The sequence below is a fragment of the Elgaria multicarinata genome, chromosome 4, assembly GCF_023053635.1.
Source record: "Elgaria multicarinata webbii isolate HBS135686 ecotype San Diego chromosome 4, rElgMul1.1.pri, whole genome shotgun sequence".
NCBI lineage: Eukaryota > Metazoa > Chordata > Lepidosauria > Squamata > Anguidae > Elgaria > Elgaria multicarinata.
Window position 1 is genome coordinate 2,466,827 of NC_086174.1, and position 24,414 is coordinate 2,491,240.

At 46.6% G+C, this 24,414-nt stretch overlaps 1 protein-coding gene across 2 annotated transcripts in view; it reads left to right on the forward strand.

Moving 5' to 3' along the window:
* Window positions 1–14,816: 14,816 nt before the first annotated feature.
* The window catches only part of OTOF (otoferlin), a 187,287-nt gene continuing 177,689 nt past the window's right edge, over window positions 14,817–24,414 (forward strand). For both annotated transcript variants that reach the window (XM_063123783.1, XM_063123781.1), the window contains exon 1: window positions 14,817–14,895. In XM_063123783.1, coding sequence (XP_062979853.1) covers window positions 14,817–14,895 — 79 coding nt within the window. The remainder of the gene's footprint in view (window positions 14,896–24,414) is intronic.

Below are 24,414 nucleotides of genomic sequence, written 5' to 3' on the forward strand. Positions count from 1 at the left end.
TACTTCAGCTAGTACAAACTAGATTAACAACTGTTACCCAGAGGACCTTCTCTTCTGCTGCTCCCAGACTGTGGAATGGCCCGCCAGAGGAAATTCATCAACTTGACGGTCTTTTAGAATTTAAAAAAAGCAATAAAGACTGATCTGTTCTGGCAGGCCTATCCAGTGAAATTTTAGAACGTTTTAAAGATGTTTTAATCTTTTAAAGATGTTTTAATCATATATGGTATGTTTTTAATCAATTTTTAATGAGTATTTTATATCACGTTTTTATACTGTTTGTTTTATACTTCGAATGGTTTTAGTTTTTGTGAACCGCCCAGGGAGCTTCGGCTGTTGGGCGGTATAAAAATGCAATAAATAATAATAATAATAATAATAATAATAATAATAATAATAGTCGTTCAGCTGGTGGAATTGCCCCATGTCCCTTCTCATTTCCCTCCATACAGCCTTCTTGTTTATGCTTCCTTATCTAGACTTTCTATGAGTAGGTTGTGAACCAAGCGAGGGCTTGGATATCTCTCCTGTGATGAGTGTGTGGCCCACATTTCAGGTGTGGATGGAGCTCTCTCATCTCCCCATGGGGAAGGAGGACAGCTGTCCCTTTTGCGTGTTCTTCAGAATTCCGATTCTTAAACCACTCCCTATGCAGCCATTTACCTGGGCCAAGACAGACCAGCCTCTTTAAAACACCAGAGAAGCTAAGCTACTGACAGTAGAGATGCCTGTTACAGCCGGCCCTACCATTAGAGTGAAGCAATTGTCTCAGGCAGCAGAGGCTGGGAGGTGGCAGCATATAAATCTGAATGAATAAATACATGATAATCAGCCTATTAATTTTCCTTGGTATGAACCTATGCATATGCTACAATCATTATGGGAGTCACCTTCAAGGGTGATGGTAGAATGCTTTCCCCAGGGAGGTTTGCCTGGTGCCAACATTGTCATCCTTTCAGTGCCAGGTTAAGACATTCCTCTACTCACAGGCATTTGACAGCATATGATAAGGTTTTAACTGGTCCTGGGAGGTTTATTGTTGAGTGTTTTAAACTGTTTTGTTTGTAAAACAGAGGGCTTTCTCTGCTGTGGCACCCCGGCTGTGGAATGAGCTCCCCAGAGAGATCTGCCTGGCACCTACACTGTACTCTTTTCGTCGCCAGCTGAAGACCTTTTTATTCTCTCAGTATTTTAACACTTAATTTTAACTTAAATTTAAATTTTACTGTTCTAACGCTGTATTAATCTTATATCAATTTTGCTGCGTGGTTTTATCCTGCTTGTGCTTTTGATACTGTATTTTGTATTTGTGTTTTTAACCTGTTGGTTGTTTTATTATGGTTTTAATTTTTGTGAACCGCCCAGAGAGCTTCGGCTATTGGGCGGTATAAAAATGTAATAGATAAATAAATAAATAAATAAACATTTTTATATTGCGTTTTATATTATATTTTTAAAGTTTCAATCTTGTATAAACTGTCCTGAGAGCAGTACAGAAATAATAATAATAATAATAATAATAATAATAATAATAATAATGCTAGCACATAAACATAGATTAGGGCAGAAGGCTTATCATAAAGCATTGTAGCACAGCTATAGCATACCTTTGCCAGGAAGCCAAACTAGGATAACATAGCCATAGAAGGTCACAGAAAGCCATAGAAGGTCACAGAAAGGGAGGAGCCTAGAAAAGGACAAGGACTAGACATTTGCTGACTTGGGAGTTTAAAAAAAGTAGTGACAGAGAGGACAAACAGGTGTTGTTGTGGCCTAGATGTCTAAAAGGATATCCTGGAGGCCAGATAAGAACATAAGAACATAGAACTGCCATGCTGGATCAGACCAAGGGTCCATCTAGTCCAGCACTCTGTTCACACAATGGCCAACCAGCTGTCAACCAGAGAGACCAACAAAGCAGGACATGGTGCAACAGCACCCTCCCACCCATGTTCCCCAGCACCTAGTGCACACAGGCTTACTGCCTCTGATACTGGAGGTAGCACACAACCATCAGGGCTAGTAGCCATGGATAGCCTTTGCCTCCAGGAATTTATCCAACTGCCTTTTAAAGCTATCCAAATGGGTGGCCATCATTAGTAGTAGTAGTAGTAGTAGTAGTAGTAGTATCCCACCTTTTGCCCAATGCTGGGCCTCAAGGCGGCCTTACAAAGTTTAAAACATACACTGGGGGGTGGGGGGGAACAAAACCATAACATTTAAAATACACAACAAAATTATAAGACATTACCATAGATGGAGGGCCAGATTATTCTCCAAAGGCCTGCTGGAACAAACAAGTTTTAGCCTGCTTCCAAAAGCCCATCAAGGAGGGTGCCAGCCTAGCTTCCCTGGGGAGAGACTTCCAGAGCACTGGAGCAGCCACCGAGAAGGCCCTCTTCTCCCATGTTCCCACCAAGCGCGCCTGTGAAGATGGCGAGACTGAAAGAAGGGCTTCTCCAGAAGATCTCAAAGCATGGGCAGGCTCATAAGGGAGAATACGTTCTTTCAAATAACCTGGACCCGAGCCATATAGGGCTTTATAGGTCATAGCCAGCACTTTGAATTGTGTCCGGAAACAGACTGGAAGCCAGTGGAGTTGTTTTAACAGGGGAGTTGTGTGCTACATCTATATCACTACATTTTGTGGTGGTGAGTTCCGTAATTTAACTCTGTGCTGTATGAAGAAGTACTTGGTTATTGAAACTCTAGGACAATACAATGACATCAACTGGAGGCATGGGTCATCATATCATATGTACAGACACCAATCAGATTTCAGGGCACACCAACCCAGTTTGAAACACTGAATGGTGGTATTTAAGGTATTCCAAGATATTAACGGGTATCTCTCCCAGCGGGGTCAAACCTCTGCTAACAGCCAGCTGTAATGGGTAATCATTATGGGTCTCATTTCTTCCTCCTGTTCTAAACTTTGTCATAAAACTCAATGCTACCTATTTTAGGCTGACCCTATGAAAAGGAGGACAGGGCTCCTGTATCTTTAACAGTTGCAAAGAAAAGGGAATTTCAGCAGGTGTCATTTGTATATATGGAGAACCTGGTGAAATTCCCTCTTCATCGCAACAGTTAAAGCTGCAGGAGCTATACTAGAGTGGCCAGATCTAAAACAGGGCAGGGCACCTGCAGCTTTAACTGTTGTGATGAAAAGAAAATTTCACCAGGTTCTCCATATATACAAATGACACCTGCTGAAATTCCCTTTTCAATACAACTGTTAAAGATACAGGAGCTCTGTCCTCCTTTTCATATGGTCAGCCTAACCTATTTTTAGTTTTTTTGCTTTTGCCTTTTAAATAGACATTACATGTCTTGTTGCTAATGCAGTTGTGCTATTCAATTCAAGAAGGTGGGCAGAAAACCAAGAGCCAGGGATTCCCCTGTGGGGGCAAGATTCACAGGGACTTGTCTGAAACAAGACCTGGGCAAAGTGTCCTTGGCTGTGAAATAAAAACCCTGCAAAAATAAGCTCTTGCACTCCAAAAGCCCTTATTGCAATGGAAAGCAAATGAGACGGGACCCTGATATTTTGAGCCAAATGAGACTAAAAAGAGAGGGGAAGGCTTCTAGGACAGGGTACCTGGCGAAAGGAAGGAAGGAAGGAAGGAAGGAAGAAAGAAAGAAAGAAAGAAAGAAAGAGCGAGCTGCTTCAGAGCTCTTATCTTGCTCACTCGTGGAACGTATCGGGTAGCATGCCATAAAATATTTATTGATGAAAACTGCTGCACTGTGTTCTTCCGTTGCAATGGGGTCCCTCCGGCAAAATGGCCTGAGATTCAGGACGGAAAGGAAGCTCTTTCCTGGTCCCCACCCCCACCCCCCCACAAACAGGCACCTATGCCAAAGGAAGTTGGAGAGATGGACTTCAAAGACAGAGAGATGGAGGAAGAGTGAGTTTGTTGCTCCTGCTTGATCTGCCAGGGGCTTTTGATCCTGTTGACTGCAGCATTCTTTCGGGTTGTCTCTGTGTGTTGGGAATTGGAGGCACTATGCTGCAGTGGTTCTGCTTCTACTTGCTGGTTAGGCCTCATCTAGAGTATTGTGTCCAGTTCTGGGCACCACAATTCAAGAAGGACGCAGACAAGCTGGAGCGTGTTCAGAGGAGGGCAACCAGGATGATCAGGGGTCTGGAAACAAAGCCCTATGAAGAGAGGCTGAAAGAACTGGGCATGTTTAGCCTGGAGAAGAGAAGATTGAGGGGAGACATGAGAGCACTCTTCAAATACTTCAAAGGTTGTCACACAGAGGAGGGCCAGGATCTCTTCTCGATCCTCCCAGAGTGCAGGACACGGAATAACGGGCTCAAGTTAAAGGAAGCCAGATTCCAGCTGGACATCAGGAAAAACTTCCTGACTGTTAGAGCAGTACGACAATGGAATCAGTTCCCTGGGGAGGTTGTGGGCTCTCCCACACTAGAGGCCTTCAAGTGGCAGCTGAACAACCATATTTCAGGGATGCTTAGGGTGGATTCCTGCCTTGAGCAGGGGGTTGGACTCGATGGCCTTGTAGGCCCCTTCCAACTCTGCTATTCAATGATTCTATGCTGGGATGGTCCTAGGCAGGACCAATGTAAGACCTTCTGCTGCCACCTTCTCTAATCTCCTTCACCGCTGCGGCTACAAGGACGGTGGTAGTGCACACCTGTCCCCCTCCTGATTGATTGATTGCATTTATATCCCACCTTTTTCCCTCCAAGGAACCCAAGGTGGCCTACATAATCCTCCTCCTCCTCCCCATTTTAACCTCACATCAACAACCCTGTGAGGTAGGTTGGGCCAAGAGTCTGTGACTTGCCCAAAGTCACCCAGTGGGTTTCCATGGCTGAGTGGGGACTAGAACCTGGATCTCCTGTCTCCCAGTCCAACCCTTTAGCCACTACACCACACTGGCTCTCCTTCTGCCTTCCACCCCTCGCCACTGCCCCCTTTTCTCTGCCCACCCCCCGTCTGTGATAACAACGGTGGCCACCTGCCTCCTCTTCCCCCTCTCTTCCCTCATGATGACCACGATGAAAGTAGCCACCGCAGCTGAACTACAACTTCCATCATTCCCATCTAACCTGGTCAATACCAGGTTGAGGAAGCCGGGTAGCGACTGCCTTGCTTATCAATTCAACTATTCCATTCATGGGTGCAGATTCAGAATTGAGTGACGAGCTGGATTTATTTTATTTTATTTTATTTATTATTGCATTTATATCCCGCCTTTTTTCCTGCAAGGACCCCAAGGCGGTGTACATAATCCTCCTCCTCTCCACTTTATCCTCACAACAACAACGCTGTGAGGTGGGTTGAGCTGAGAGTCTGTGACTGGCCCAGAGTGGGTTTCCATGGCCGAGTGGGGACTAGAACCCGGATCTCCCGACCCCCAGTCCGACACTCTAGCCACTACACAACACTGGATGTCTTCCCAGCCAGCTCTGCATGGGCCATACGACATCAGGGTGTGTGGCAGTGAGTGTAGCTACACCCTCCTGGGGGGGGGGGGATCTACACTATTGCTTTTAAAGCGCTTTAAAGCACTTTGAAAACGTTTTGAAACCTGTATATGCAGTGTGTCCTGGGCCCCAACAGTTGTCAAAACTGTTATAAAGCGCTTTAAAGTGCTTTAAAGCAGTAGTGTAGATCCCCCCCCTAATGTCATTTGATCCCTAGCTGACATGCTGGGTCATCCTTTCCCTGATGTGTGATCAGAGAGAACAGTGGGTATTCCTCTCCCCACATTCTTCATTTAATAATTCTTTACTTAAAAACATACTTACCTAAACACACACACACACACACACACACACACACACACACACACACACACACACAGCCGCTGCCTCACTAACAGTGATGTGGGTGTTGTGAATACCATCAGAAATCTTTGCATTGAGAAGAAAACTGGATGATCAAAAATGCCTGCTTATTATGGTGAGAATGGATTCTTTTGAGCGTATTTGTGAAGGAGTGAAAGATGAATTTGTTCTTCTGCCTCCTCCGCCGCGCAATTGATTTTTTTTTACATAAAGGTGCCTCTGCAAACAACACTTCTCTCATCACACAGGAATACATAATTTTTATTTACCCAGTGAAACATTTTGCTCCGTTCCTCAGGTAGGCCTTTGTTGCATTGTTTTCAAAGGGATCGTCAGAAAAAGCGTTCACAAAGAAGTCTGTCCTTCCCGTCTCATTAAAGCCTTCTGTGTCCATTGTAATGAGTATTTTGGTACTCCTTTGGGACAGGACTTTGTGAGGCAGAGGAGAACACTGAAAGGCAATTTCCCCTGTCATTCATTCCATTTCTCTTCATTCCACCACTTCATTCCACCTCTGAACGCATCATGGTTTTACAGCCATGATAAATATGCCGGCAGCTCTATCCTCCCAGGAGATGATCTTATGAATTTTGATACTTTAGGCATCACATCCCAAGGCTACATCACATACTGTAATGTATTACTCAAAGGTTGCCCTTGGAGACTGTTCACACACACCCTCTTTTAGCTTAGAATATTCTAGTGTAGCCCACCTGATAGTGCAAGAAAGAGAGTCACTGTTTCTCTCGCCCCTGAAGTCCTGAAACACATTTTAATTGTTGGCACTTTTGAAGACTAGTTTCTCTTTTTGCATTCTTTCTGTTAGGTGTGCAGTCCTCACCTATACACGTTCGTAAATTTCATTGAGTTCAATGAGTTTTACTTCCATGTAAAGTTGCATGGGGCAGCAACCTTAAAGCTATTTGCTTGTGAGAAAGCCCAGTCAAACTCAATGAGACTTCCTTTTGTGTAAAATGCTTGTGCAAAATACTTTGTGAACACAGAAGCAACATACCAGAATGGTTACACAGACATTCCTTCTCAAAATGTTAGAAACACCCCTCTCTTCCTCATGTTTGCTGAGTTTTTATTAACACAAAAAATTAAGGGTCAAATCCTGTGCAAGTTTACGCAGAAAAAAGTGCTACAACTTCCAGCATTCCCCATACAGCCATTGTACCCCAAGTTGAAGTATTCTGAATTCGCTACATCATTATTATTATTATTATTATTATTATTATTAATATAGCACCATCAATGTACATGGTGCTGTACAGAGTAAAACAGTAAATAGCAAGACCCTGCTGCATAGGCTTACATTCTAATAAAATCATAATAAAACAATAAGGAGGTGAAGAGAATGCAAACAGGCACAGGGTAGGGTAAACAGGCACTGGGTAGGGTAAAACTATATAACAGTATAAAGTCAGAACAAAATCAAGTTTTAAAAGCTTTAGGAAAAAGAAAAGTTTTTAGCTGAGCTTTAAAAGCTGCGATTGAACTTGTAGTTCTCAAATGTTCTGGAAGAGCGTTCCAGGCGTAAGGGGCAGCAGAAGAAAATGGACGAAGCTGAGCAAGAGAAGGAGAGACCCGTGGGCAGGCGAGAAACATGGCATCAGAGGAGCGGAGAGCACGAGCGGCTCTACATGCTGGCTGGAGAATGCTGGGTGTTGTAGAATGCTTTTCTGGCTGAGCATGCATAGGATTGTGTCCTAACATCTGTATCCCACCTTTCTTGTATAGGAAAATTCAAGGCAGCTGGCAGCTGCAAGGCAGAGCCTTCGCAGTGGTGTCACCCTGACTGGAAACTCCCTTCCAGTCGAGATTCAGCTGTCCCTCAAACTGAAGACATATTTATTTGTACAAGCTTTGGGGGACATAGACAAGTGTTATGTCCTTTCCGCTTTCTGGTGTTGTACTGTTGATTTTATTTGGCCCATTCAGAAGACTCTCTAAACCATGGCTTTAACCATGGTGGTTAAGCCAGAAAGCCAGGCCGTGTTCAGAAGACACCTTAAACCATGGCTTTAATCATGGTGATTAAGGCCTTTTGCTTTATTCACCATGGTTAAATCCACGGTTTAAGGTGTCTTCTGAACACAGCCCGGCTTTCTGGCTTAACCACCATGGTTAAAGCTATGGTTTAAGGTGTCCTGAATGGGGCCATTGCATTTTATTATGTATTTGTTAGGTCAGGATTCTGATTTAATGGTGTTCATAGAATAGTAGGGTTGGAAGGGGTCTATAAGGTCATTGAGTCAACCCCCCTGATCAATGCAGGAATCTACCTTACAGTGTTCATGTGTTGCGTTCTTTTCATATGGGTTCTTTGCTGTCCTGTGCTCCTTGCAAGGAAGGGCAGGATATAAATAGAAATGAAATAAGGTAAACAGGTCCCAAGCTGTTTAGGGCACTAAAGATCAGAGACAGCATCTTGAACAGGGCTCAGGTGGACATGGGGTAGCCCTGCTCTTTTGGATAAACCTCCTTACAGGGCTGTGGTGGGGATATAATGAGGGTGACAGAGTTCAGGAATCTTCCTTCTATTGAGCCAGAGCCTGGGTCCATCTAGTACAGTAGTGTTGACACTGACTGGCAGCAGCGTCTCTCTAGGGTTTCTGGCAAGAGGTGTTTCCCCCACCCCCCAGCCATACCTGGAGATTCTGCCAGTGAGTAAACCTGGGACCTTCTGCCTGAGAAGGAGGGACTCCATTCATCCTTCCTCTGCTTCAGAGCTTAGAGAGGCCTGCTGCCAGGCCAGAGGAGATTCAATGCAGCTTCTTACGGTCACATGAGATGGCCCCTCTCTGGAGCCCCGATCCAAGGGCGAGACCCTTGACTCCTGTGTTGCAGCCATTTTGGAAAAGGTTGACTTTCCGCATCAGCTGTGCTATTGGGAGCTTCAGCTTGTAACAAAACCTGAGAGGTGCTACCCAGTTACATGAAAGGCCGTGGAAAAGCATTTGATGCCCTGCTGTGACCTAGTTAGTGTTATTTTTCCAAGCACTGTAAACGGATCCGTTTTGCTCTTCCACTGTCCTGCTGTTGCTCTCCTTAGATTCCTAAGAATGAATGAGACCAAGGAACTCCAGAATAACATTGTTGTACAGCCTGTAACTGATGAGGAAAGTGCAGTCTTTGAGGTATCACATATCCAGAAACCATTCCAACCCCCAGATATCATATTGCAGTTTATTTTGCATATTTCTTTCTCACTGGAAATTGGGTTTTTGGGGTTAAATACGTATTTGTACTTCAAACAGATTATGACACACATGTGCACACTGAGGGATCATCTGCACCAAGCAGGATATTCCACTATGAAAGCGGTATGAAAGCGATATATAAAAGGCAGGAGCCACACTGCTGCTTTATAGTGGTATTGAAGTGCACTGACAACTGTTGGGGTCCATTGACACAGACCACACAATGCTTTCATAACACTTTCATAGTTTTATATCCTGCTTGGTGTAGAATGTGCCAGTGGTCCCCAACAGTTGTCAGTGCACTTCAGTACCACTATAGAGCAGTAGTGTAGATCCTGCAGTGCATTTCAGTACCGCTACAAAGCAGCCGTGTGGCTCCTGCCTTTTATATACCGCTTTCATACTGCTTTCATAGTGGAATATCTTGCTTGGTGTAGTTGAGCCCTGAGTGTTGTTGCTATATCTCAGTCATGAAGGGAGCTTTGGCTACTAGATGGAACAGAAATGTAATAAAATAAACAATTATACTATGGCTTAATGGAGCTGTTGTGACTTAAAAGCCATTGACAGACCCTCATTAGGGCATTCCAGATGTGGCATGAAAAGTTGCAGCTGCTGAGTCTCACAACTGCTTTGGAGTTCTTAAATAGCACTCTTCAGATACTTAAAAGGTTGTCACACAGAGGAGGGCCAGGATCTCTTCTCGATCCTCCAAGAGTGCAGGACATGGAATAACAGGCTCAAGTGACAGGAAGCCAGATTCCAGCTGGACATCAGGAAAAACTTCCTGACTGTTAGAACAGTACAACAATGGAACCAGTGACCTAGGGAGGTTGTGGGCTCTCCCACACTAGAGGCCTTCAAGAGGCAGCTGGACAACCCTCTGTCAGGGATGCTTTAGGGTGGATTCCTGCATTGAGCAGGGGGTTGGACTCGATGGCCTTGTAGGCCCCTTCCAACTCTACTATTCTATGATTCTATGATCAAGGTTGCCCCCTCCACCTGGGCTACAGCTTTTCTGCTAGCCAAGATACCTCTTGGGTACATTTCCATGGAAGTTCACATTCAACCCCATCTGCCATGCCTGGCCCAACGTCCGTGATCTGTGTAGTCAGGAATTCTCGATTTGATGGTAATGAGATCTTCTGCCCGCTCCAACCCTTGGAGTGTTTGGAAAGAGTTAATAATGCCTCCCCCTGTTTTCTTAATTTGATTGTGAAATAGCTGCACATCATTGGCACCTTGCAAAAAATGGTTTGGCTCTCTAGGATTTGCAGGCCAACAATGGAATCCTAATTGAAATGGAACATGGTTTGCTCTTATCAAAGCAGGCTTTAATTTTCAGTTGACTATGAATTTAGAAAACAGACTAGAAGAGAGTGTTTGGGTGGGGAGGAATGTGCGGTGTCGCACATAAGTGGCTACAAGAAATTCTTGCTGGTCACTGTGCGTGTGTGTGTGTGGGGGGGGGAGACTTTATGAGAATGAGTATTGCTTAGGAGCCAAATGTGAGGGATGTTTTGTCCAGATAACCCACTGTGAAAAGCATCACTCAGGTTTTCCTTTCTAAACCATTTTAGGCACACAATAGGATTTTTGCAAGTTGCACAAGTTCACCGGCATGTCTGAACACAGGAGGTCAGAGGTAATATGTGACACTGAATGTGAATGCCTCAACCTTCCCAGGCTCACCCACTCAATGCTGCTAAATTATCAGGGAAAAATAAAGTGTGGGGTAGAATTCCATTGGGGCTTGATGTCTGAACCCCCATGCTGAAAACAGTTGGGGGTTCTAGGGATCCTCCCAAAACTAAGCTGGCAGCAAAATGAAGGGGGGCTCTTTAAAACCTACCATGATGCTGCATCTTCTGGGCCAGTAGAGGCACCCCCCCAAGCTAGACCAGAGACAAACGACCTCTGCTTTGTCAGCAGCCCCTCAATTCTACAAACATTAGGGGTCTGGAAACAAAGCCTTATGAGGAGAGATGGAAAGAACTGGACCTGTTTGGCATGGAGAAGAGAAGGTTGAGGGGAGACATGAGAGCACTCTTCAAGGACTTGAAAGGGTGTCACCCAGAGGAGGGCCAGGATTTCTTCTCGATCCTCCCAGAGTGCAGGACACGGAATAACGGGCTCAAGTTAAAGGAAGCCAGATTCTGGCTGGACATCAGGAAAAACTTCCTGACTGTTAGAGCAGTACAATGGAACCCATGGCCTAGGGAGGTGGTGGGTTCTCCCACCCTAGAGGCCTTCAAGAGGCAGCTGGACAGCCATCTGTCAGGGATGCTTTAGGGTGGATTCCTGCATTGAGCAGGGGGTTGGACTCGATGGCCTTAGAGACCCCTTCCAACTCTACTATTCTATGATCCTACGGTTCTATGAGTCCAGAAGCCAGAACAATCCAACCTCCTCAAAGATGGTCAGTCTTTGTCATAAGAAAAAAGAAAAGAAGGAAAGGCCATCACCTAGCTTCCAGGTGAGCTTCACACATTGAAAGCACACATGCTGGGATGTTATGGGGTCATCAATGGGCCATGGAGGAAACATAGTTCCTTAAAAATCGCCATGAGAGGCAGATCGTTGGTGGTACTTTTGCCAAAGAGTGCACGAGACAGTAATAGAATCATAGAATCATAGAATAGCAGAGTTGGAAGGGGCCTACAAGGCCATCGAGTCCAACCCCCTGCTCAATGCAAGAATCCACACTAAAGCATCCCTGACAGAGGGTTGTCCAGCTGCCTCTTGAAGGCCTCTAGTGTGGGAGAGCCCACAACCTCCCTAGGTAGCAGATTCCATTGTCGCACTGCTCTAACAGTCAGGAAGTTTTTCCTGATGTCCAGCCGGAATCTGGCTTCCTTTAACTTGAGCCCGTTATTCCGTGTCCTGCACTCTGGGAGGATCGAGAAGAGATCCTGGCCCTCCTCTGTGTGACAACCTTTTAAGTATTTGAAGAGTGCTCTCATGTCTTCCCTCCATCTTCTCTTCTCCAGGCTAAACATGCCCAGTTCTTTCTAAACATACCATGACAGCAATGCAGAGAGAACCCTGTTGCTTCTTTTCCTGACAAGTAAAAGTGTGAGCCCACCTGTACTACGATTAAAAAGTGGTAGGAGTTTCAGGACTTAGATCAAATTGCTTCTGGGGGCTGATTTGGTTTGCAGGCTGCCAGCTGTCCACCTCTCCCTTAGAAAGTGGTGTCAAGTAAAAGCCAGGCATGGGGGGACCTCTGTTCTCCTTCTTCTCCTCCTCAGCTGGCTCATGTTGCTCTTTCCCCTTAACAAGCCAACCTTTTTGCACACCCAGCGAAGCGCTGCCCACGCGCCACCTACTCCGATGCGTGTAATTGCAGATTACAACTCAACCCCGCTCCGTTCTGGAAAGCACTTTCTGAACTCAGCTCAGAAGGGTTTTGTACTAAATGAGACACCGATGTTGGATACTCCTGGGCATCAGGCAGCAGAAGGAACAAGCAAGCCTGAGCAGCTGGAGGGCCATCTCCCCTGCTGAGTTATCGATAGCAACGGAGAGGCAATGAGACGGAGCGGTTGCAGGCTGTGAATGTGGGGATTACGGAGGGCTCCAAGGCTCCGGGTGTTCTCCTTCAGTGGCTCCTGAGCACCGTGTACTTCTCTCTCTGTTCCCCAATCGGTTGGAGAGTGTTTCCAAGCTGCAGCTTCAAATAAAAGGCGTTAGCGGATATACTGCTACCACCTGTAGGGTTCCCTCATGGCATATGAGGCCAATGCACCCATTTATTTCCAGCATGTTGAAGTGCATCCTGTCTCTTGCAGTTCCACAGACAAACCTCACATATGTTGGAAAACCAACCCCCCCCCCTTCAACTCACACAAACCAGACAGGAGTTCTGTGCCTTCAACAGCTGAAATGAATAACAGGCAGACATTCAAGAGGTGCCTTGGAGAGGTCCTTTAGAGTTCTGACTGAAACTTGGAGCAGAATCACTGCCCCACTGACATTGGAGCCACCAGCCTCCATCACGATATTTCAAGCAGCTGCTGCTGCATTTACCGTATTTCTTCGATTGTAAGACTCCATCAATTGTAAGACGCACACTAATTTCAGTACCACCAACAGAAAAAAAAAACCCTAAGACACACCCATGATTCTAAGACGCACCCCATTTTTAGAGATGTTTATATGGGGAAAAAAGTGCATATTAGAATCGAAGAAATAGGGTATCTCTTTCATGCCCCGGTTGCAGGAACAGGAGCTGTGGCAGGGGAAAAAAAAATAAAGCAACCTGGTCTGAAGGGTCCTCTCTCTTCAATAGCTCTTACAGACCCCACCAAGTTGACATGCATTGCACATGCAGCCACCGCCATTTCTCAGCCTAACCTACACTACAGGGTTCTTGCAAAGTGCAAGATGCGGAACATCCGTTTTTTCCACCTGAGATGGCTATAGAAATAATAGCTAGCAGTGATAATTCAGTGGAACCTCCAGCCCCAGAAGCAGTCTATCTGGAAACAAGGGACTGGGGTGGGCTAGTGCCTCCCTGGGCACATGGTGGATTTCCTGGAGGGGGCATTGGGCAAGGCACTGTTGCCAACACACCATGGACCCTGGCCATGGCCCAGCATGGCTCTACTGGTAACAGAAACCAGTCACATGACTGAACACTGCGGACATGAACCATGCACAATCCCATAGGCGATCCTTCCCCCAATCTGGCACCCTGCAGGGAAGTGTGTGTTGGACTACAGTGCCTATCACCCCATAAAGCTGGCTGCGGGTGATAGGAGTTGTAGTCCAACACTACCTGCAGGTGTCTGTTTGGAGAAGGCTGTCATAGGAAAGCATGGGGTGGGGGGAGTTGAGTAATGTAATGTGTGAACGCTCTGAGAGAGTAAACAAGTGACCTCCCTTGAGCAGGGGGTTGGACTTGATGGCCTTGTAGGCCCCTTCCAACTCTGCTATTCTAGGATTCTATGATCTCCTGGTACATTCCAATTCCGGAGCCCGGCTGCTGCCTCCCTGCCTCCCTCTCCACTGCACCAACTGGCTGTGCTGCAGCCTGAAGAAGGAATCTGGGATCCTCCTCCTCCTCCTCCTCCTCCAATCCCCAAAGCAGCGCCCCCACCCCCGGAGCCCCCGCCCAGCTGGCACCCCCTCCGTGGGACGTAGCAGCGAAGCAGTTAACACGCCCGCCGGCTGCTGCTCCAGCCCCTGGAGCAAGCGTGGTGTCAAGGAGGGATGCGCGTCTCCTCCTCGTCGTCGTCCTCCTCCTCCGTTATCCTTGGTCCCCGAGACAGAAGCCAAGTTGCTCTTGGCTGGAGGAGAGGCTGGGAGGAGGAGGAGGCACCACCGTTAGCGGCGGCGGCGGCAGCAGCAGCAGCAGCAGCATCCTCTCGGCCAGGGCCGGCGAAGGATGCTGTGGTCCCCAGGTGGAGCGCTGCGCCCGTAGCCCGGCTCCAGGCTGCGCGCCCTGCCCCGAGCGCCAAGCGGCACTGCTCTGCGCCAGCTCCTGAATAATTGAGAGCCGGCCGGGCGGGCGGGCAGGTTCGCCGCTCCTCCAGGCAGCCTGCTCAACTGCCTCTTGGACGCCGCCGGCTGCTCCGCCTGGACCGGCATGGGAGGGGATTCCGATGGCTAAAGAGACGCACGGAGGCTCCCCTGGCCAAGAGGCGAGCGCGATGGCCCCACTCTGAAGGCAGCCCGGCCGGGTCCCCACCGCTGCTCCAGCCGCCGCCGCCGCCGCCGCCGCCTTTCGCTGCCAGCCTGTGGAAGCCCAGGACCGTCCGGGCGCCCTCCCCACGCACCCGCCCGCCATGGCCCTGATCGTGCGCCTGAAGACCGTCACCGACCTAAGAGGCAAAGGAGACAGGATCGCCAAAGTGGCATTCAGAGGTAGGCGCGCAGCTCCACGTGTCTCGCGTGCGTGTGAATGTGCCCCCCTTGCAGGGCTGGCTTTTCTGGGAGTGCTGGCCCGGGTGTCTGCGTGCGGGTGCGCGTGTCCTCCTCGGGCAGCGAAAAGTTCTCCGCAGGGGAGTCTCCCTTGGGCCGGAACCCTGTCGCACAAGCGCACGGGACCCGAGTCAGGGAGGCGCCCACGCGCTCCTCGCCCGGCAGCCCCAGCCTGGGAGGATTCATGCCATCAGTTTGCCTGTGCGAAAGTTGGCTTGAGTTTATTTGTGTGTGTTCTAAAGGCAGATTCTGGTGTCCCGAGCAAGACGTGGCTGCAGGACTGCTTCTGCACATGTCCTCAGCTTTCAGAGGAATGTTCCAAAAGTGGGTCAAATGAATTAAGATGTGGGGTGGGAAGGGGCTCTTATTGACTTATTCTAAGAATTATTGTTAATTTATTAAAGGAGTTGCACACCAGGCAGATGTAGAGCCCTTTGCAAGATATTATATATTTAGAAGCCAAGATGATACACACACACCTCTGTAGTTCAGGGTCATTTCATCTGCTGCTGCCACATTTTGGGGATGGGTGGGGCGGGGGGGGTCCCCCTCCATCCTTGTCTTGCTTCAAGCATGACGAGATTCATACACAGACATCACTTTTGTTTCAGAAACAGCAAAAACGGAACGCCAGAAGTCATACTAAACAGTTTAGTCGATCTAGCTCAGTAATGCCAACACTGACCGGCAGCCACTCTCAGGGGTGCCAGAGAGGGATCTTTCTCAGCCAGACCTGGAAACCCTACAGATTGAATGTAGGGCCTTCTGCCCCTCTACCACTGAGTTACTGCCCCTTCCAATAAGTAGGAACATAGGAAGCTGCTTTATACTGAGTCGACATAAGTATCGTCAACACTGACTGGCACAGCAGCAGCACCCCAGGGTTTTTTAAAATTATTATTTATTTATTGCATTTATATACTGCCTCATAGCTGAAGCTCTCTGGGCGGTTTACAAAAGTTGAAAACAGTAAACATTAAAACAAATATACAAAGTTTAAAAACATAAAAAGCATAAAAACACAGAATCCTTATAAAAACAGCTATTCTGGGGTCCGTTTCAGCCAGGATTCTTTCTTCGCTCTACCTGGAGGTGCTGGAGATCAAACCTGGGACCTTCAGGGGCTCTCCCCCTGGTCCCTCCTGCAGCGCAACCTATGTGTGCATTTTGCCACGTGATTATCATTCAGACCTGGCTGCACGCACACGGGGTTGGAAGACACGTGTCGTCCCTGCTCCGCGTCTGGCGTCCACTGTGTGCAACAATCAACCTTGCTTTTATGTAGCACTGCTGAAAGTCCAAAGTGCTCCACATGGATTATCTGAGGCCACAGCTAGACCGAAGGTGCATCCTGGGATCATCCAGGGTTCGCCCCTGCCTGAGCACTGGATCTCCCGTGTGTCACCTAGATGAACAGGTTCGACCCCTGGATGATCCAGGGATAAACCTTAGGTCTAGCTATGGCTTGAGTCACTCTTACAACAACCCTGCAAGACAGGTCAGGAATATCAGCTTCATGTTGCTACGGGGTGCTGAGACTGAGAAAGATTAGCTTGAGTAAGGCCATCCAATGGGTTTGTGGCTGATGGGAGACCCTGCACAGAGCACTACTCAGCTCACACTACTCCGCCTCACCAGCTGAAGAGCCAGACCTACACAGCTGTGCAGTCAGTGAGACGTAACAATGTACGAACCCAGGTTGCATGTGAAGAAACGTTGTCATTCCCACGTTGAAAAATTTCCCAGATGTGGCAACAGAAGGGGGCGGAGGTTTGCATTTTCCCAAGGTTATGTAATAGAGCAAAATAAAGCCCAACTCCCACCCAGTTAAAAGATCAACTTGACGTTTAGGTGACTACATGAATAACTTTCTTGAGGCTCACAGTGCAGCCTTCCTCAACTTGTGTCCTCCAAATGTGTGGGACTACAACTCCCAGCATTCAGTTGATCATGCTGGCTGTGGATGATGGGGGTTATAGTAGAGTACATCTGAAGGGTGCCAGGCTGGGATAGAGAAAGGACTCCCGCTTCAGTCTCCTGGGAGCTCCGCCACTTCTACACCAGCGTGATTCCGAGCCCAAGAACTGGGCATGCATGTCGACAGCCCCACAAAAGAAGCGTTATTTGAACACCATTCTAGGGACCGGTCGAATATCTGAGAAATTGTGTGGAACGGCTCAAGCAAAAATCCGAACTGCGATGAGTTTGTTCTTTGAACCAACTGCTGGATAAACGCATCCAAGGGAAACACACGTCCCTTGTGAAATGGATCGGACATTCTGATCCGGAAGAGAAATCCCAGCTGTTTAGGCATGAGCTTGTAGAGGCATCGCCGGGCTGGTGCCCTTAAGAGCACACCCTCGGCTGTACCCACATTGCACAGAAGGGGGGCCAAGAATGCCCTTTACAGCACAATCCCATGCACGGCTGCCCAGATGTGCGTTCCACTGTGTCCAGTGAGGCTTACTCCAAGGTAAGCGTGTATCAGATTGCAATCTGGAGTGCATCGTCGTCTGTGTGAAGGTTAGCAGGGAAGACAAAGTGGGAGAGAGCGGTATTTTTAAACGGGCTACAGATTTGCTCTTGGCTTCTGGGTGGGCTTTCTATATGCGTCACTGTTAGAAGTAGTCTAGCTGGACCCACCTTGGTCTGTGAGGAGGGCCACTTTCTGGGGGGCGGGGCGGTAGGAAGGCAGAGGGAGTCACACCTGCACGAAATCATGTCCTCTAGCTTGTGAGTCCTTCCTCCTCTTCTCAGCTAGTAATAATAAAATAATAAATTTACTTCTTACCCGCCTCTCCATTTTGATCAAGGCGGGGAAAGCAGTAAGTATAAAATACATAAAATACTGATGAAAAACATAGTATACATTGTTAAAACATCCTAAAAAAAAAGCATACTAAAAGCATACTAAAAGGTGAGGGATGGCACTCTGCACATGTTCAGATGTACCCTTTTTTATCATTACTTGGCACAGTGACCAGCTGAGCTGCACACTGGAAACGGATACAAATCCACAAGTAAAAAAATCTGCACCGGCTCACCCGGAAGGAAAAGTTAGATTTTTGGAAGTGAGTTAGATCCCTTATCATAGAATCATAGAATCATTGAATAGCAGAGTTGGAAGGGGCCTACAAGGCCATCGAGTCCAACCCCCTGCTCAATGCAGGAGTCCACCCTAAAGCATCCTTGTTCTTGAGCTTTTCGTCAACACAAGCAGACTGCAATTAAACATGTAGGTTGTGTACAGCCATCATAGAAATTGAGCCAAAAGAGGAACAATGAGAAACCAGATGGAGCAATGCTTGAGTTATGGAGGAAAGGTGTGGAATTTAATTAAACTTGCATGTTCTACCTCTTGATTGCGCCCAGTACTAGCCAACATAGACAGAGAGGCAGGCAGGCAGGCAGGCAGGCAGGCAGGCAGGCACGCACACACACACACACACACACACCACCACAGCTCTCTAAAATCTATAGACAAGGCAGCCAACACAAAAAGGTAAGGGGAGTCCATGGGGTGGGCAGTCTGTCTGCCAAAATATGTCTAGTTTGGTCCTTAAGTGGCTATTTTGTGGACTTTCCAAGATGCTTGAGTGTCTTGGTAAATATTATACTCACCAGGTAAGATCTTTAACAGGTGAAAATTCTGAACAGTCCAAAATTCTGAACGGTGGGCAGTGAAAGCTGGAAGGGATAGAAATACATTTCATGCAAGGAGGAGCCATTGGTCATTTTGTCTCCATTCCATCCTGGTTAAATCCCTTCCCCTCATCTCTTTTCCTTAGCAGTTCATTTTCCCTAGGAATTTGGGAAAATGTGCCTAAAGGCAGAGTGTGTTCTGAGACAGAGGGGCCTGAGCAGTAACTATCAGAAGACATTGGCCTAATCAGGGATACTTTAAAGTGGATTCCTGCATTGAGCAGGGGGTTGGACTCGATGGCCTTGTAGGCCCCTCTCAACTCTACTATTCTAGAATAGCAGAGTTGGAAGGGGCCTACAAGGCCATCGAGTCCAACCCCCTGCTCAATGCTGGAATCCACCCCAAAGCATCCCTGACAGATGGTTGTCCAGCTGCCTCTTGAAGGCCTCTAGTGTGGGAGAGCCCACAACCTCCCTAGGTTCCATTGGTTCCATTGTCGTACTGCTCTAACAGTCAGGACGTTTTTCCTGATGTCCAGCTGGAATCTTTAACTTGAGCCCGTTATTCTGTGTCCTACACTCTGGGAGGATCGAGAAGAGATCCTGGCCCTCCTCTGTGTGACAACCTTTTAAGTATTTGAAGAGTGCTCTCATGTCTCCCCTCAATCTTCTCTTCTCCAGGCTAAACATGCCCAGTTCTTTCAGTCTCTCTTCATAGGGCTTTGTTTCCAGACCCCTGATCATCCTGGTTGCCCTCCTCTAAACCCGCTCCAGCTTGTCTGCGTCCTTCTTGAATTGTGGAGCCCAGAACTGGACGCAATACTCTAGATGAGGCCTATGATTCTAATCTATACCAAGCAGGGTATTGCACTATGAAAGAGGTATGAAAGTAGTATGTCGTACAATGGGCCTCAACAGTTGTCCATGCACTTCAATACCACTATAAAGAGGTAGTGTGGCTCCTGCCTTTTATATACTGCTTTCATACCACTTTCATAGTGCTATATCTTGCTTGGTGTAGATCAGGCCACTGTACAGTTATTCTGCCTTTTCCTTCCTAAAGGAGCTTTACATGGTAAGAAAAAAGATGGAAGAAGCGGTGGGAAAATGTGGGAGGGTTATGAGTGGAAGACGTCATTGTCTGGACCCCCCTGTAATCTGGGGATGAGGCAGGGGAACGGCACCAGAAGCCCCCCAAGTTTTTCTCTCTTTTCTCCTCCTACAAAATGCAGTCACAGGAGCATCTCCGCAGGTAGCTGCAGAGGTCTTTTAAAATGGTATTTTAATGTGTTTTATTGCTTTAATCTATTTTAAGTTGTTTTGTAAACAACCGTGAGTGCCATTTTTTTTTTTTTTGGTAGAATGGTGGAGTATAAATCAAGCAAACAGACAAAAATCCAAACTAAGGTTGTTGTTGTTGTTTGGTGGTGGTAGGAGTATCTTCTTGACTAATTTCCCCTCTAGTAGTTTTTCTACTAAAAGCTATTTCTCCCAAGATGCTATTTTTCCAACAGAGGAAAAATAGGAGTATGTTTTTGTGGGGGTGGGGATGCCAGGGGAAATGGTTAAGAACACACACAGGCAGACACTACATCAAGCTGCCCTGTAAAATGCCGTCTCCCCACTGTTGCAAAGTTAGAAGTTGGAGAAAAGCTAAGCGTACTTGCACAACATGTCTAGTTTGGCTCTAAGAAAAGACGGGCGCTGCAAAGGGAATCATAGAATCATAGAATAGCAGAGTTGGAAGGGACCTACAAGGCCATTGAGTCAACCCCCTGCTCAATGCAGGAATCCACCCTAAAGCATCCCTGACAGAGGGTTGTCCAGCTGCCTCTTGAAGGCCTCTAGTGTGGGACAGCCCACAACCTCCCTAGATAACTGACTCCATTGTCGTACTGCTCTAACAGTCAGGAAGTTTTTCCGGATGTCCAGCTGGAATCTGGCTTCCTTTAACTTGAGCCCGTTATTCCGTGTCCTGCACTCTGGGAGGATCGAGAAGAGATCCTGGCCCTCCTCTGGGTGACAACCTTTCAAGTATTTGAAGAGGGCTATCATGTCTCCCCTCAATCTTCTCTTCTCCAGGCTCAACATGCCCAGTTCTTTCAGTCTCTCTTCATAGGGCTTTGTTTCCAGACCCCTGATCATCCTGGTTGCCCTCCTCTGAACACACTCCAGCTTGTCTGCGTCCTTCTTGAATTGTGGAGCAATTCAATTGAATTGTGAAGGCAATGACGTTTGGATTCCATGAATGCAGCGGGGGAATAATGGCATGATAAAAAGCCTCCTCTGGAAGTCCAGCTCATTCTATGTTTCTACTTGTAACCCTCCTGTGTTTTCCCACTGTGATAAAATACACCACAGTTAGACAACAGAATACAAAGGCAGATGAAACCATGACAGCAGTATTCTTAGGACACAACCCTATGCATGTCTAGACAGAAAGAAGTCCTAAAACTCACAGCATTCCCCAGACAGCATGGAGGAGTTGTAGGACTTTTCTCTCTCTCAACATGCGTAGGATTGCGCCCTTAGGGTAGTTCCAGATGTTACCAATTAGAAGGCATTGATTGTGCATCTTTTCTTCTTTATGGATTTTCTGTGGTAAGAAAAAAGGAGGAGGAAGCAGTGGGAAAAACACAGGATGGTTGCAGGTGGAAGCTGTCTGGACCCCCCTGCAAAATTCTGTGAAAGAGGCAGGGCGATTTCAAGATAAAAGCCTTGTCTGGAAAAACCCTGGCACATCCCTACAGGACTGAAAAGGCTTGGGTGGATCATGAACAGGGTGACCCTATGAAAAGGAGAACAGGGCTCCTGTATCTTTAACAGTTGCATAGAAAAGGGAATTTCAGAAGGTGTCATTTGTATATATGGAGAACCTGGTGAAATTCCCTCTTCATCACAGCAGTTAAAACTTCAGGAGCTATGCTAGAGTGACCAGATTTAAAAGAGGGCAGGGCACCTGCAGCTTTAACTGGCGTGATGAAGAGGGAATTTCACCAGGTTCTCCATATATACAAATGACACCTGCTGAAATTCCGTTTTCTATGCAACTGTTAAAGATACAGGAGCCCTGTTCTCCTTTTCATATGGTCACGCTAATCATGAAGTACAACATCATACACTGCAAACGAACAATATCAAAACAGAAAAAAGCAACCCAGCAGTTTAAACATCAATGAAAAGGCCAAAACAGGAAAATAGTCACTGGAATAAATTTATTGAAAGGCAGCCAGTGATGGGGTCAAGCACACAGCCCTAGGTGAGTAACTCCAGAATCTGGGTACTATATCTGAGAACTGCGCTAACCCGCGTCCACCTTCTCTCAGGCCCACTTGTGCCAGAGAACATGGGAAAAGGAGGTCTCTATAGGGGAACAGAGTTCTGGGCAGGGTCATGCAGAAAACTATAGTGAAGAGGGTAGAGCTGTGTTTCACCCCAGAGGTTATGGCTGGGGGCAAAGCGGCCTGAAATGGCAGTGGAAGGCCCAGAAGATGTCCCCTAATATTATATTATTATTTATTACACTTATACACCGCCCCCATAGCCAGAGCTCTCTGGGCGGTTTACAGAAATTCTAAAATTGAGATAAAAACAAGTATACAAAATTAAAAAATCTAAAACACAGAACATACACACTTAAAGCATTAAAAACCGTCAAAAAACTAAACATGTGGGTGATTAAGATGTGCTGCCATATGCCTGGGCAAAGAGGAAAGTCTTAACCTGGCGCCAGAAAGATAGCAGCGTTGGCACCAGGCGAGCCTCGTCAGGGAGATCATTCCACAGTCTGGGGGCCACCACCGAAAAGGCCCTGTCCCTCGTTGCCACACTCCGAGCCTCTCTCAGAGTAGGCACCCGGAGGAGAACCTTAGATGTTGAACGTAGTGACCAGGTATATTCCCGTCAGGAGAGGCGTTCCGTCAGGTATTGTGGTCCCAAGCCGTGTAAGGCTTTATAGGTCAAAACCAGCACCTTGAATTGGGCTTGGAAACATACAGGCAGCCAGTGCAAGCGGACCAGAGCAGGTGTTATATGGTCAAACCTTCTGGTTCCCGAAATCAATCTGGCCGCTGCATTTTGCACGAGCTGCAGCTTCCGAACCGTCTTCAAAGGCAGCCCTACGTAGAGTGCATTGCAGTAATCTAATATTCATGGATTGATCTATCAGTTAAAATCAATGATCTGGAATTAGGAGTTAGGTAGCCAAGTTTGTCGACGACACCAAATTATTTAAGGTTGTTAAAACACAAAGGGATTGTGAAGAGCTGCAAAGGGATCTCTCCAAGCTGGGAGAAAAAGGTGTCCAAATGGCAGATGTGGTTCAATGTCAGCAAGTTGTGAACCGCCCAGAGAGCTCCAGCTATTGGGCGGTATAGAAATGTAATAAATAAATAAATAAATAAATAAATAAGTGTAAGGTGATGCACGTTGGGGCAAAAAAAACCAACTGCAAGTATAACCTGATGGGATCTGAGCTGGCGTTGACTGAACAAGAAAGAGATCATGGGTTGTGGTGGAAAAACTCGATGAAAATATTGTCCCAGTGTGTGGCCGTTGTTAAAAGAAAAAGAAAAAGAGGCAAACTCTATGTCAGGCTTAATTAGGAAGTTAATTGAGAATGAAACTGCCAAAATCATCCTGCCCTTAGAAAATCTATGGTGAGACCACACTTAAATTACTGTTACGTTCTGGTTCTGCACCTAAGAAATGAGATTGTAGATATAGCGAAGTAGTGTTAAGGAACTGTTAAGTCTGATGCCCGGAGAGCTTTGACTATTGGGTGGTATTCACATGACGCCAGTCCTTTTCCAGCTTCATTGGCTGCCAGTCCAGGTCCGGGCCCGATTCAAAGTGCTGGTATTGACATTCAAAGCCCTAAACGGTTTGGGGCCAGGTTATCTGAAGGAACGCCTCCTCCCATATGTACCTGCCCGGACCTTAAGATTTTATTTATTTATTTATTTATTTATTTATTTATTACATTTTTATACCGCCCAATAGCCGAAGCTCTCTCGGCTGTTCACAAAAAGATTATCTACAGGGGCCCTTCTCTGTGAGCCCCTGCCAAAGGAAGTGAGGCAGGTGGCTACTAGGAGGAGGGCTTTCTCCGCTGTGGCACCCCGGCTGTGGAATGAGTTCCCCAGAGAGGTCCGCCTGGCGCCTACACTGTACTCCTTTTGTCACCAGCTGAAGACCTTTTTATTCTCTCAGTATTTTAACACTTCATTTTAACTTAAATCTGAATTTTACTGTTCTAACTCTGTATTTTAATCTTATATCAATTTTGCTGTGTGGTTTTATCCTGGTTGTGCTTTTTATACTGTATTTTGTCATTGTGCTTTTAACCTGTTGGTTGTTTTATTATGGTTTTAATTTTTGTGAACCGCCCGGAGAGCTTCGGCTATAAATAAATAAATAAAACAAACAAATAAATAAATAGAAATGCAATAAATAAATAAATAAATATAAATAACTCATTGGGGGCACCTTGAGAAACAATCAAATGTTTTCAGATCTATTCATCATTGATACGTGTACAGTTTTGTGAATTTATAAGTATAATAAGTTTATCTAGTTCCTTGCTGCATCACCACCCCATATCTGCTTATGCCAGTGTCCATCGTTTATTTATTTATTTATTTATTTATTTATTACATTTCTATACCGCCCAATAGCCGGAGCTCTCTGGGTGGTTCTCTGTTTGTGGCAGGAGGAGGGAATTCTCTAAGGGCTGGAGAGTTGCTTGTAAGCGGATGAGTTTTGTTTAAAGTGTTATGCTAATATTTAGTATGTATAGCTTGGAATCCGACTTCAGACGCT